The sequence below is a fragment of the Plecotus auritus genome (genome assembly GCF_963455305.1).
Source record: "Plecotus auritus genome assembly, chromosome: 1".
NCBI lineage: Eukaryota > Metazoa > Chordata > Mammalia > Chiroptera > Vespertilionidae > Plecotus > Plecotus auritus.
The window spans coordinates 197,039,912-197,055,819 of NC_137770.1; the positions used below are offsets into that span (position 1 = coordinate 197,039,912).

Sequence of the window (15,908 nt, forward strand, 5' to 3'; positions counted from 1 at the left end):
CCAGGAAAACAGAGTAAGTTTGTGCCAGCCTATCTCCATCCTCCCTATCTCACCCAAACCTGCTTCATCGCCTGTGTATCTATCTTTAAAATAGTATTCACTGTGCTACTCAAGACAGAAATTAGGGGATCATTCTAGATTCTTCCCTATCCCTTACCCCAACAGCTAATCAATAACTCCCATTATTCCTACCTCTTCTATATCCCACAACAGCCTTCCTCTTCTCTGTCATTACTGCCACTTTTCAGATTCTGTCTTTATCCATCTTTTACCTAGCCTACTGCATTGGCCTCCTCACTGGTCTCTGTTCTTAGGGTTTCATTGTCCTCAAATCACCACTCTATCATTTACATAGCTTGCACATATAGACATTCTAATAAGCAAATCTTATATCATCCTTCTGAGCAACATTTTTCAATGGTTCCTACCTACATAGAGGATAAAATCAAATCTCCATGGCATGGTACACAAAGCCCTCCATGATCTGGCCCACTGCCTATCACTATCTAACCTCAGTGACCACCATAATCTGATAATACTTTATGTACAAAATGATAGAAAGCTACTTTTAATTTCCTGAGAATAACTGGCTCACTCATACTTTTGTTCATTAATACAGGCCATTTCCTCTACCTGCAATGTTCTCCCCAGGCATGTCAGGAAAGAAAATGCCTATTCGTGCTTAAATGCTCAACATAGCTGGTACCTTCTTTATATGACCTGATTCTACAAAGTAGTCCCGCATTCCTCTCAGTGCATTATACCTTTTCCACTGATACACTTTCTGCATTTTACTATAGCATTTTTGTTCTCATTTCTCTCACTGTTCAATTTTTACCTCCTTAAAGATGGGAACTATCGTTTCATCTTTCAATCCTCAGTACTAAGTGTACTGCCTGGAACACAGTAAGTACTCAAATTATATGGTTATTCAATAAATGAGTTATGAAGGTAAGAATGATATTTGAAGACATGAAAAGGAATGAGTTCTAAAGTAATTATGGAGCATGAGTAGTTACTTTAGGACTTGTAGGAAGTCAATAATAACCAAGGCACATATATTATTATAAACTTGCTATATACCCAGGTTATGTAAAGTTCTTGTGTACATTATATAACAAAAACACCATGGGGAGCATAAAACCCATTTTGTAGATGAATAAACAGAGGCACAAAAATGTTTTAAATAATTTTTTCAATGTCACAGTAAGTGTCAAAACCAAGTCTGATAGAGGTCTATGTTAACCACTAATCTATTCTGTTTTTCAGTATTACCCAATGTTAAATCTTCACTCTTATTTCTAGGGATTTTCTACCCCTTATTACTACGTAATTGCTCTCCTTCTTCTCTGTACTTTTATGTCCTTCTACTTTTTCCTTGTTACTTTCTCTTCCTCTAATTTGATTTCCATAATGAACATAACATGTAAGAAACTATATTGTCAGGTATTTCACCCAGATGTACTTTCTCTCTTCTTCTTTACTAGGGAATATTGCAGGGAAGAAGCAAGGCGAATAACAGAAGCTAGGGAAAACAAAGAAGGAATATCTACTGAGAAAGGAGGTAAGTGAAGATCACTTAGTGTAAAAGAAAGTTTCAAGAAAGAAAAAACACTAAGAACAAATCTTTAAATGCAGCAAAAAAAAGACCCGTGATTATTACTGAGAACCACATTTTAGCTGAATACGGGAGAGAAGGATAAAAGAAAGAATAACATTAGCTAAGGAAATGGAGACAGCACTGAAGACCACTATTTGAAAAACTTGTATGAAACAACAGAAAGGATTAAGATCGTAGCTAGAAAGGATAGCTGAATGAAATGAAAGTGTTGGGGGATGTGTTTTGTTTTCAGTTTATTTGTTTAGCGAAATGTTCAGTTAAGTCAGTTTATATACTGCAGAAAACAAAACGCTTTGCTCCAAGACAGCAAGGGTCTTGTCTGTCTTTTTCACAGCCATTACACTCCAGGCTTGGCACATAGCAGATACTCAATACCTATAAATACAATTATCCTAATCTTAAAAAAAAAAAAAAAAACCCTAAAAATTATAGATAAATATACTCTTCAGTTGCAGTATTTAATCTATATCTTCTATCAACTGAATGCTGCACTAAATGTTCATGCACTGTATAAATATTTATTGAGCACCTACTATGTGCCAGGTACTATTCTAGGCCATAAAAATACAGTAGTGGACAAAACCAAAAAATGCCCTTACTCTAATGGGAAGAACCAAATACACAACCACAAATAAAGAATGTAAGATGCCTAAGTGTAGTCCTAAAAATAATATAAAAACATAAAATGAGAAATCCAGTGTTAATGGGAAGTGATGGTAATATCCCATATGAGATAGTTATGGCCTGGCTAGAGTGGCTCAGTTGGTTGAGCGTCATCCTAGGCACATACCAGGGCTGCAGGTTAAATCCCCAGTCTGGACACGGATGGAAGGCAACTGATCAATGTTTCTCTCTCACAGTGACATTCCTCTCTCTCTGTCTCTCTCAAGCATGTCCTTTGGTGAGGTTTAAAAAAAAAAAATATATGGTCATGGAAGGCATTTTTGTTTAGGTAATATTTGAATGAGAAAGTGAGCCAGGAAAATAAGCAAAGAGCATTATACACAGATGAGACAATAAGTCCAAAGACCTGAAAAGAGAGAATATTTAATGTGTATGAGGAAGGGCAGCTGTAGTAAAGGAAATGAAGGAAAGAATAACAGAACCAGCTGTAATACATCAATAATTCATCTATAAAAATTATAACCGTACTTAATCATCATTGGAATCTTTCACACATAAATACTTTTTAAACTAATACACAAGTGGGGGAAATTTAGAAAAATTTCAAATTGATTACTCTGCAAAAAGTCCCTTTTCAGTATTTTTTAATATAACCAAAAGGAGTTCTAATTGTTTAAATAATGCAAGCAATACCATGTTTAGTCTATGTGTTAAAAATATTTCACATTAGATTTCAACAATTTTACATCCATTACTCTCAAATACGACACAACACCACTTCCTTACAAAAGGCAGTAGATGTGAATACTCGTTGGACAAGTCTGCTGGAATATCCTTTTGATAAGACTCCAAATAGAGTACTAACATTCAATTCTAAGAGCTATGTATTAAGAGAAATACACATTAGAGGGTCCAATTTTTTAATCATGTTCCTATTCCCACCTATCAATAACTGAGTATGGTTTAAAAGAATTCAACTATTTTCATATACTACTAGAGGCTCAGTGAATGAAATTCATGCATAGGTAGGGTCCCTAGGCCTGGCCAGCAATCAGGGCCATCTTCCCCGGCTGCCAGCAGCTGGCCCCACCCCCTGCCATGGGTCGCCCTGTGTGTGTGGGGCGACCGGCAGGGTGATCGCGCCCCAGCACCGCTCACGTCAGCTGTCACCCACCCACAGTTCCTGGTTCCCCATCAGGTGATCGGAGCCTGCCAGCCAGGGGGAGGAACCAAGAGGTTGGCCGTTCCTGCCTGCTCCCCAGCCCCGACCCCCGCCGCTGGTTACCTTCTATGTGTGGGGCGACCAGTAGGGTGATCGGGGTCCCGGTGCCGCCTGCATCCACCGCCACCCACCCCGGTTCCCCTGTTCCCCACTGGGCGATCAGGGCCTGCGGGCTGGGGGCAGCTCCCGCATTGAGTGTCTGCCGCCTGGTGGTCAGTGCGTGTCATAGCCGACTGGTCGATTTGCATATTATGCTTTTATATATACAGGTAGCACCCTAGCATGGTTCAATATGAATAATAGAAGACTGACTCAATTAAATCAAAATATTTTTCATACTAGTATTTTTGGTTTAAGTAAATTCTAAATAATATATAAAATTAGGAATAAAAATGTCAAAAATATCAACAAAACATATTGATATTAGAGATAAAAGAATTTCAGCAGGCAATGATGTTATGGGGTTAGAGGGAAGCTAGTTTACAAGCAAAAGGAAACCCACTTTCTTCCAAGAAATTTTAAAAAGCAAGTTTTAAATGTCTTTTTTTCTGAAATAAAAAAGTAATACTAAAAAACAAGCCAAATGCGCATTTAAAAACAGAGAACTTGACTACAGTTATGTGAACAATTAAGATAATAAATAAAACAAATAAAGCTGCAGCACTAAACATGCTGCAAAATGTGGACATTTAATCCAGCCAAGATGGTTACACCCACTCCCATTACTAAAACAAAATGTAGGACAAAATGGGAAACTAATGAACTTAGCTGTAGGGGCTTGTTTGTTTTTTAATTTCATCCATTTGCTCAAAATGTTATTTCTATTTTACCCTAAAGTCTTTTGTTGGCTATAAGGAGAATCAAATGTTCCTAAACAAGAATCAGAACAAGCTCTGAAAATGCATAATACAAGCTTCATTTGTTCTAATGCACATCTGGTGTATTTTGTTTTAACATTTTGACAGGTTAATCATTTGTCTTCATGTTTAAAGAACACGAATGTTTTGCCAGTGCTGTTACACAGATCATGTGGGGGTGAACAGAAAAATCTAGAAGGAGAAAGGTCTCTCTGTTTTTTCAAGATGTTTTGTTAAACAAAGGTGGGGGGGGGAGTATACCTAGGTAACTTGACCTTGGTGTACAGAAACTATGACTCATTGTGAAAGTAAAAATAAAGCTCATTAATAAAAATTAGCAATTTTTCAGACTAAAAACAACAGTGCCTAATTTTGTGATGAAAATCTAATTAAAAAAAACCAAAACAACCCTCAAGGCTAAAAACCATAAAGGCCTAAAGGGTTGTTCAGAGAATAGATGAAGTAGCAAAGGTGACAAAATTAACTTCTGTGTAAAGCAAGTTCACCATGCAAAAAAAGGAGATAGCTAAATACAGATATATTTAGCATTTGGTTTCAGTTTTAATTGACTATATTTAGTATTGTTTGGTTTTGTTGAGCTTGAATTTAATTAGAAAAAATTATGAGAAATATTTTCATCAAATTGAACTGTAATTCACATTTAATTTTTAAAATAATGTTCAATTTCAGGTCTTACTTAGAAAAATTACATCTGATTCCATGACAACAAAAACTATTATAATGGAAATCCCTAATAAAAAGTGCCAAACCTCAGTTCAATATCTAATAAGGATGTGTTATCAAAGCAGGCTATCAAAATAAACAAATAAAACTCTAGTACAACAAAAGAATTGGAGAGTACATATGAAATTGTTTAAAGTACAAAACATAATCTATAATCCATGGTGTTAGTGGCTACCATGTCTGAAGAATTTTGGTAGGAATTTTCAGCTCAAGCAGAGTTAAAATGTGAAGCCCAATCTACTAAAACAATATTAAAATACTTGTTCTGTTTATACTATGAAATTTTATTTGAAATAATACCTATCTATAGCAGATATACAGTAAAAAAAAATACCAGCACCATTTGACTCCTCCCTTTCTGTCTTTCCTGTCCATTTTTAATTACTTAGTGCAGTCCTAATATATTTGACATTTGTCCTCTTCATTCCAGTCTCATTATGAAGACTTTAGTTTAAACATTAACTTTATTAGTCTCTGGTGATTATGTCTCCCTGCTTCTAGTTTTGATTGATGCCAATACATCTTATGAATCTTGCTAGATTAAACTTGTAAAGAATTCCCCACCTTAAAAACTTCTAAGGGATTCTGCTGAATATAGAAAAAAATAAAAGTCCAAGCTTACTAGGATCTTATTCCAGATCCTTCTCAATATGACATCAATCTACCTTTCCAACACAATTTCCCATTATTCTCTTTCATATCAATGTAGGGATATCTTTCAATACAGCTAAAGAGAACTAACTAATATTTCTTGTACATGGACTATAATTTCTGACTTACTTCAATGTCTATGATTAATAGATTATTTCTTCTTGTTACTGCCAAACTAACCTTGAAATTCTAGCAAAAGCTAACTAATAATAAAGTAGAGATTTATTGTGAAATCACATATTTTTGCCTAAGTATCTTAGCAAAGCACACTGTTCTTGTTTCTTGTCACCACCAGATGTGGAGACGCACCGGCCAACCACAAGAGAGCAAAATTAGTATCAGGAACAGGATGACTAGCTGAGTCAAACTGCACATCCGGTCCACAGAAAAATCCCTGCCACTCCCCTCAACTCAATTCCCACTTCCCTTTTACCTTATATAATTATCTGGTTTGACAAGAACTAATAAGATGGGCTTTGGGACAGGAGTCCCCCATCTCAAGTTGCTGGCACTTGAATAAACCACTTTCCTTCTTGCTAGCACCTGTCTCACAAGTTTGGCTTTCATTGCAGCAGGCAGCAAAACTACAGTTCAGTTTCATACTTAAAAAATATTTCCCTTAATCTATGCATCCAATTATTCACGATCAGTTTAAATGCTAACTTCCTCACCTATATGTAAATTCTTCTTCTACTTAAAATCTTCAGCACCTTGTGAGTTTATCATTTACTAGTGGCCCAGTGCACGAAATTCGTGAACATTAAAAGGGGATTAATTAGAGGAAATAATTTAATATTGCTATTTTCCCTTTCTCTATAATAGAAGTGTCAGAGATGAAAGAAAATTAGTAAAATGTATTGTGTGGGTCCCATGTCAGAGTCTGGGGCACACCATGGGACCCAGAGTCAAGTCCCCGCCCACCCACATGCACCTCAAAATCACGTGAGACCCAGACCCAGCGGGCCCCCCCATCCCATTGGGCTAGATCCAGACCCGGCCAGTCCCACTCTTGTCAAGCCCCGCCGTGCAGGGGGTGTAGCTTCAGGTCCCCTGGCCTGGCGCCAGGATAGGGGGCATGGCCTGAGGTCCCCCAGCCCAGACCAGGGCAGGGGGCGTGCCTTGAGGTCCCCCATCAAGCCCCGCTGGGCAGGGGGCACGGCCTGAGTTCCCCTGACCCAGCACTGAGGGTGCACCTTGAGATCCCCTGTCAAGCCCCGCTGGGTGGGGGGCATGGCCTGAGGTCCCCTGTCAAGCCCCGCTGGGTGGGGGGCAAAGGCCTGAGGTCCCCTGACAAGCCCAGTCAGGTGGGGGGGGGGCGCAGCCTCAGGTCCCCTGGTCCAGTGCTGGGGCGGGGGGTGTGGTCTGAGGTCCCCCAGCCTGGTGCCGGGATGGGGGGTGCGGCCTGAAGTCCCCTGTCAAGCCCCACCTGGTGGGGGGCTCAGCCTGAGGTCCCCCAGCCTGGCACTGGGGCAGGGTAGCAGCCTGAGGTCCCCTAGCCCAGCACCAGGACGGGAAGCGCACCTTGAGGTCCCCCATCAAGCCCCGCCAGGTGGGGGGCATGGCCTCAGGTTCCCTGGCCTGGTGCCGGTGCAGGGGGTGCAGCCTGAGGTCCCCCAGCCTGACACCAGGGCAGGGAGCGTGGCCTGAGGTCCCCAGTCAAGCCCCACGAGGGTGGTGGAGGGCGTAGCCTCAGGTCCCTGCTAATTGCTCGTTAGGGCTTCTTATGGGAATTTGGCCTCAGCTGTGGGTGCAGCCATCTTTGTGATGAAGTGATGGTCAATTACCATATTCCCTCTTTATTAGATAGGATGTTATACTTTAAAACAGTGGTTGGCAAACTGCAGCTTTCGAGCCACATGCGGTTCTTTGGCCCCTTGAATTCTTAGCAAAGGCCAGTTTAGGAATAACCTAATTAAGTTAATAATAATGTACCTACCTATATAGTTTAAGTTTAAAAATTTGGCTCTCAAAAGACATTTCAATCGTTGTACTGTTGATATTCGGCTCTGTTGACTAATGAGTTTACCGACCACTGCTTTAAAACATAGCTATTTACGTAGCAACTAGAGGCCTGGTGCAAGAAATTCGTCCCTAGGCCTGGCTGGCAATTGAAGCGCGAGCATCTGGCGTAAAAGGGCAGGTCCCAGCTGACCTCTGGGCCCTGGGCAGCACCTGGGCCCCTGGGCCACCATGTGCCCCCCTCTGCCTGAGTCATCGGGCCCCCAACCGGCTCCCTCAGCACCTGGAGCCAGGCGGTGGCCCCACCCCCCACTGCTGCCGCTGATGGTTGCTGTCTGTGGGGCAATTGGCAGGGCGATCGGGCCCTGCTCGCACCCACCTTGGCCTGGCACTGCCCGATCACCTGCTCCACCATTCTGTCACAGTCCCACTCTCATCAGGGCCCATCAGGGCTGGCAGCACCTCCACTGCCGCCCGCTGTCAGCGCCGCATCGCTGATGCCCGTCATGTTCCACGCCGCCCCCTGGTAGTCAGTGCACATCATAGCAAGTGGTGGAACTCCCGGTTGAACCGACAATTTGCATATTAGGCTTTTATTATATAGGATGTTACTTTTCTTACTAGATTTCATAAGGGAGAAATATCCATAAGGGAAAAGTTCCTTAACACGTTAAGTGCCAAGCCTGTTTTGTCTTCCTTTCTGTTTAGCCCACAATATCCGATTTCACTGATATGCTGGCAGCCGGAGACTAACAAGGCCCAAATGGAAAGTATAGGGTCAGTCACCGGTGACTGATATGGCGCTTAACATGATAAGGAAAAAAATCTGCAGAGCCATGCACACTGTAAGCATTCATTTATGAGTTGAATGCTGACATAAATTAGCATACCTATTATATTGATAAAGAGGTCAAAAACAGTATGATTATAACATGTCTAGTGGTTAATACTTTCACTTAATTTCAAGTTAAAACATGGCCTAAATTTAAAGTATTATATAGTAATTATTGCAAATTACAATAGATTACCAACATCAATGTCAAGAGGGAAAAAATCAAATCTGCATGTTCTCACATAACATAAAACTCAAATAGCAGGACATATTACTTATTCTACATATATATTAGCAATTTTGTTTTCTAACAAAATATATGTTAGAAAGTTGTTCATAGCATATTGAAATAATGAAAAAGAATTTTCCCTTACTTCGATTAAGCTTTGGAAATCTTTTTTTCAGTTTCTTCTTTAATGGATTAAGCTCAGGCATAATTTCTGGAACAGCTACATAAAAGTCTGGTTCAATTTCATCATCCAAAATCTAAAAATCAAGATAAAAGATAACCTTCTGAAAATAAAGTATAATGTAGTAATTCCCCTTATAATTTAGAAAACACACATTAAACACAATGTTTTTCCTTTAAACAAGGATCATATGAACACATTTACTAATTATGAAAACTATTAGAAGCAAAACATTTTCTGATCTTTTCTCTTAAAAATAGTCATATCCATTTAAAATATATGTATTTAATGGGTTTAATTCTTCCATTTAAAAATTTAGTTGATTATAAAATGAAGCAACTTTTTAGAATAGTACTTCCTAGGCAACAAATATTTTACCAATGATTCCTTTTGCTTCAATCTTACCACAATACGTCATTCAAAGCTGTGGTTTGGGATTACAGTGAACCCTAAAGACTTGAACCCTGGCAAAATTAAGCTGTGACTCTGAAATTTTATCTTCCTGTTACTATTCTTTATTTTTATAAATTCTTTATTCCCTAAATAACATTCTGTATTCCTCTTAACAATAACTTACATTAAGCAAACACTTATCACATGCCAAGCATTCAGCTCAATATTTAACATGGTTTAATTAATCCAGTCTTCACAATAATCCTATGAGACAAGTACTAATATTGACCACACATTCCTGATTCGGAAATTGAAGACTTAGGGAGGATGAGTCAGTCTGTGTACTTATAAGGGACAGACCCAGAATTCAAACAAAGGCAGTGTGGATCCAGAACTAGGGCTCTCATCGCTAGAAATATTAAGCAGAGGCAATTTTGAAATGTCAAAGAACGGTATGTGAAATTTCTACTCCAAGACTTTCCAATACTAGTTCTAAAACATGTAATAAATAAATGGATGGCAAAGATAACAAAACAATTCATATAACTAATGAACGTGAAAATAACACTGTACCTTCTGAATCAGATTAGTTCCTCCTGCAAACGCAGCTCCATGTTCTTCTGCTATTTTAATCTCTGATGCATTCTACCAAAATACAATAGTTTAAACATCAATCCAGTCTGCTTTCAAGTATTTTGTCAGAAATAATATTACAGCTCAAAATAAAAACTGTGGCTTTTACTTTTAATTGGAAATGCATCAATTTTCAATGAGATGCATCAGAAATATTACATCCAGAACAAGTTTAGTTTTTAGGTAATTGAGGTATTTCTTGTAACATGAGCAAATACCTAAAAAATGCATGCGGCCCTAGCCAGTTTGGCTCAGTGAATAGAGCATTGGCCTGCGGACTGAAGGATTCCAGGTTCAATTCCAGTCAAGGGCACATGCCCGGGGTTGCAGGCTCGATCACCAGTAGAGAGTATGGAAGAGGCAGCTAATCAATGATTCTCTCTCATCATTAATGTTTCTATCTCTCTCTCCCTTTCTCTCTGAAATCAATAAAAATATTTTTTTAAAAAATGCATGAGGAACTACCAAGTAGTTCAGCCTAAGTCTCTCATACCATAAATATATCATCTTACAAAAGTAAAAATTAAAATATATTTAATTTTGCTCCTTAAATGGAGATATTTTATCAAACCAATATAGAGAGAAAAATTTATTTTTAAAGATTTTTTTAAACTGATTTTTAGAGAGAGGAAGGGAGACGGGGAGAAAAAATGGATGTGAGAGGGAAACATCTATCGCCTGCCTCCTGCACGCCCCCTACCAGGAATTAAGCTCACAACGTGGGCTTGTGCCCTGACCAGGAATCTAAGCAGCAACCCTTCAGTACAAGAGATGATGCCCAACCAACTGAGCCACACTGGTCAGGAAGAGAAAAATATTTTTAATAAATTATAGAACCAAAATTTAGCCTGTTGTCTGAAAATTCAAAGAAAACTACACAGCATTAGTTATTTTCTTTCTCTATATTCCATTTATACCATTTGGTTTTACTGTGAAATGTATCACTCCCTTAGTTAATCAAGTTTTGTGGCATTCCAACAGGTATATGCTCCACTTTTCTGGAAAAAAAAAAAAAGTAAAGAATTTCTTCCTTGAAAGTGAGACAGATGGAGAAGAATCAAAATACCTTACAAAATAAAATAAACCCATTATAAATAAATGTTTATAAATACAAAAAGTTTGACAAAAAAACCTGTTATTACTGTATTTGTTATAGCCTTAACGTTCTTCACTTTCCACACTAGATATTTTTTAAAGTGTGGTTTCTGTGTCTTCAAAGCACTACATGGGCCCAAAATAATTTTATTGTTTGAAGAGTTTTGAGTCAGAAGCAGGAGCTAGTAGAATAAATTCTGTACTTCCCTTCAGCTTTTTCTGTGAGTAACAGAATAGGGTAGAAGAAATGATGATGAAGTTAATGTTCTAGTTTAGCTTTTTCTTACTTTAATGACATAACCTCAAATGAGTCATCTTACGGCTTTGAGGTTCAAATGAGGAAAATAAGACTTGGTGAATGCTAGAATTTTCTCTAACTCTACTCATTCAGTTATTCTAATCACTTATTAATGTTATATTAAGCAAGTTAAACGATATAAAAAGTTGATAAAGGTTACTCACCCCTGTAAATACAGCAACTTTATTGATTTCTGAAACGAATGGGTATGGCAAACTAACAACACTGGCAAATGGCTCCACTTTTTTCTAAATACACAACAATGGAAAAATAATTGTGAAATATTCATCTTTTCTGTGCCTCTCACATCTGTAAAAAACAGAACTAACATGTTTTGTTTTTTAATGTTTCAATTCTACCACATATCCTCTCATTAATCCAGAACTATTCACTGATTATAATTTAAGGCATAAGAGATTTTATTTCTTTTGTAAGAAACCATCATGAAAATCTAAATCTCTCTTCCTAGCTCCATACTCCCAAGGTACTTGGCTTCTATCTATACATCATTCATCAGTGTCTCATATATTGAAAGATGTATTTGCATATCCATATCTTCCCCGGCACCTAGTACAATGCTTTCTACATGGATGCCAATAATTTTTGCCACTTTGAATTAAATTTAAAAGAACATGTAATCTTTTGACACCATCAACGAGGACATGAATGCAACTGTGCGTACTGAACAATAGACAATATCCAGCTGATCTGCTCAGGAGGACACACTATCTCCATCACTGGCTCTAAACAATCTGGTGATATTAACTCTACATCCAAGACAGAATGCCAAGCCTGAAAGGCTCTTCTGAGTGGGTCTATTTGGAAACAACCTAAACCACCTACCACTTTCAGACATCTGTGGGGAGAAAATTGGAACATCTAAAATAAACAGTAGCATGCACTTGAGGCACCCTAATATGGGCGGAGATTCCACAGGGCCTCAGAACTAATTTGTTCAGTCATTTGGTCAAAGTCCTGCCTGTCTAGGCTTGTGGCTCAGATCTCTTAGGGAAACTTTACATGGAAACAAGTTCTAAGTCCATAATTTTGATGCAGTCTTAAGGTCTGAAAAAAAGAGAAAAGGGGTGTTCCCTAATTAAAACTGAAAGATTGTATTTTTAGTTTATTTTGAGTAGAGATAACCTTCTGAGGGTTTTTCAGACAAGAAAGCACCAACTCTTAAGTACACATTCTATCAGACATGCAACTCAATTTTGTTCACTGGCATTCCTTTGCCATTAACATGTCACAACTGGTTTCAGTAAATTTTTCAATGGCAAGCAATCATAATAGCATTCCCTGGAGAATACTGGCTTGTTACAAGCAGTCTATCCAGATTAAGAAAATGTCTTAGGAAGACAACAGTATCCTTTCAATGTGTCTAGTTTACAAGTGGCTTCCATTTATGAAATATATTAACAATTGACTGAGAAAGTGATCATCTTGGACACCACAACATTTTTTAAATAAACAAACAGTAACACTGTGATATAAAATAAAATTATAACATGGCTAGTATAAACTGTTTCTAAGAAATGAGACAGACTTTAATTCAAATTCTAACCCTACCCCTACTCTCTGACCTTGAGCAAGTTACTTTACTTTTTGTGTCCTGGCTTCTTCTGAAAGTATTAAAGGATTAAATGAGAAAATGCATGCAAAGCATTAGTATGGTGGTTGGTACATAAAAACTTTCCAGTAATGTTGACTGTTATTATTAAACACCTACCAAGTCCTTACATGCATGACCACATTCAATCGTTGTTATAACCATATGAACAAAGCTTTTTATCTCCCTTTTTAAAGAGATGAAAAAACTGAGATTTGAAGAGGTAAAACCAGAAACTCAAGTTCAAAGAGTTAATAAGCGGTGACAACAAGATGCTGGCCTGTACTGTAATCTGACTCTATCCTGCCTCCTCTTACATGCTCAATCATTAATGTTATTATTGAGGTTATTCAATTGCATTCCAAAACTTACACCTTCTAGTTTGACCAAAAAAGACCCTGAAAATAAAAATTTAAATATCATTTCCAAGAAAATTAGATTTCTTAAGTGAGAAGCTTACAAAATTTAGAGCTATAATGGACATCAATTCTAATCAAATGTCTTTCCTACTTTTAGAGTTTTATAAACAAAAGTCTTCCATGGAACTGCAATATACAAACAGATAAAGCAGAGAAGTTCTGATTGAAGCAAGTGAGGGGTCTGGCACCCCACTCATGCAAACTTAGTCTCAATCCAGGACTCTAAGGAAATACCTGAAGGGCAATGATCTAATCCAAAACTCTCATTTACAGAGAAGGAACAGGACACACAGGCAGCTTAAGTAATTTTTCAAAGTTATAGTAATACCTCAATTTTAATATTATTTTTGTTGAACTTTATACCAATGATTTTCTGCTGAATAGGAGATATATGTTCATCAACTATGAGTGTATGCTTAACATTCTATTTTATATTTGGAAGTTAAAAAGCAAACATACATATTTCTCATGCTGAAGTATAGAAAGAGCATAAGTTTTTCTAAAAATTATTATAAAAGGCAAGAATTAAAACATTAAGAAATGTCAATTCATACAACTACTATTCACATATAAATTTATTTTGGGTCTATATACCTTCTTCCCCAGTGCCATGTCCAGTGTCAAATCAAGATAAACACCTTGCTTTGGATATGTAAAGTCCAGAATTTGAAATTTCTTAAGTAAATGAATAGCTTTCTCCACCTCATACATCTGTCTTGGATATAAGCGTTTTAAGTAAACATCATCCTCAGGTTCACCTTCCATAAAGGGGATTGACTTTATTTTTTCTATGTCATCTTGTTTTTCATTTGACGCTTTTTCTTTGGTACCTTTTTTTGTTTTCTTTTCAGGCCTTGAAAAAAGATAAATTCAAGAACAGTTATCTCAATATGTATCCCAAGAGACTGAAAAAAGAAAAAAAAAACATGTATATAAGACAAAAAAAATAACAAAATATAAAGTTTATTTTAATTTAAAAGCATAGACTACTTTACAGTTTTTCTAGCTCAACAAATATTAAGTGAATTTTTGTACTGTTTGCAGTTGATACAAAGTCGAATAAGGCATTGATGCTGCTCTCCAGAAACTCAGAGGAACAGAGGAATAAACATGCAAACAGATAATGTCAATATCCTGTGTAAAGTACTACAAGTGTTATTTGAGCAATAGGGAATGAACATTTAATCCAGCTTAGGAGGCTAGGAAAGGGATCTGGAAGAGAAGATCCCAAAGTCAATTCTTGAAGAATAAAGAAGAATTTGCCCAGACTTTAATTCAAATTCTAACCCTACCCCTAAGAGAAATGAAAAATTATGACCACACAAAAAATTGTACACAAATATTCATAACAGCATTATTCATTATCGTCAAAAAGTAAAAACAAAATGGATGTCCATCATATCACAAATGGGTACATGTTACATACATACAATGGTATGTTAATCAGCAATGAAAAGAATGAAATACTGATATCTGCTACAATATGTATAAACCTTAAAAACATTATGTAAATGAAGATGAAAGTCACAAAACCCCACATATTGTATGATTCCATTTACATGAAATATCAAGAATGGGCAAATCTATGAAGATGAAAGTAGATTTAGTGATTGTCTAAGGCTTGGGGGAGAGGATTAGGGAAATGAGAAGTGACCACTAATGAACATGGGGTTTTTTGGGAAGGTAATGAATATGCTCTAAAATTACAGTGATGCACAACTCTATTAATATACTACAAACCACTGAAATGTACACTTTAAATGGATGAACTTCATAATATGTTAGTTGTATCTCAATAAAGCTATTATTTAAGAGAACAGTTAGCCAGGCAAAGAAACAACATAATAAACATGTTGAGGCGTGAAATAGAATAGTACAGAAAGTTCTACTTGACTAGAGCAAGGGCTGGCAACCTTTTTCTGTAAAGAACGAGATAGCAAGTATTTTATGGTCTCTTGTTTCAATGACTCAACTTTGCCATTATAATATGAAAGCAGCCATATACAAAAATGAATGAACATAGTTGTATTCCAATAAAATTTTATTTATGAACACTGGTTTAGATTTCACAACTTTCATGTGTCACAAAAATGTTACTTTTTTTTAAAAAAAATATATTTTATTGATTTTTTTACAGAGAGGAAGGGAGAGGGATAGAGAGTTAGAAACATCGATGAGAGAGAAACATCGATCAGCTGCCTCCTGCACGCCTCCCACTGGAGATGTGCCCGCAACGAAGGTACATGCCCTTGACCGGAATCGAACCCGGGACTCCTCAGTCCGCAGGCTGACGCTCTATCCACTGAGCCAAACCGGTTTCGGCTGTTACATTTTTAAATGACTGTTCTTTTTCATTTTTTCCAGTCATTTAAAAACATAAAACCATTCTTAGTTCATGAACCATACAAACAGAGATTGTGGACTAGATTTTTTTGACCCACTGGCCTTATTTTATTGACTCTTGAACGAAGAGTAAAGCAAAAGACAGGAAACAGCAGAAGATAAAAGTTGGTGACTCTCATCCCAGAGGGCATCCTCTAG

At 37.4% G+C, this 15,908-nt stretch overlaps 1 protein-coding gene across 6 annotated transcripts in view; it reads right to left on the bottom strand.

Moving 5' to 3' along the window:
* MRPL1 (mitochondrial ribosomal protein L1) overlaps positions 1-15,908 on the bottom strand; it is a 69,530-nt gene that overhangs the window by 38,650 nt on the left and 14,972 nt on the right. For 4 of the 6 annotated variants that reach the window (XM_080650196.1, XM_080650197.1, XM_080650195.1 and 1 more), the window contains 4 exons: positions 13,962-14,220; positions 11,504-11,587; positions 9,887-9,958; positions 8,885-8,996 (listed from right to left, as the gene is read on the bottom strand). In XM_080650196.1, coding sequence (XP_080506322.1) covers positions 8,885-8,996; positions 9,887-9,958; positions 11,504-11,587; positions 13,962-14,220 — 527 coding nt within the window. The remainder of the gene's footprint in view (positions 1-8,884; positions 8,997-9,886; positions 9,959-11,503; positions 11,588-13,961; positions 14,221-15,908) is intronic. The other 2 variants (XM_080650199.1, XM_080650198.1) reach the window with 1 other exon arrangement.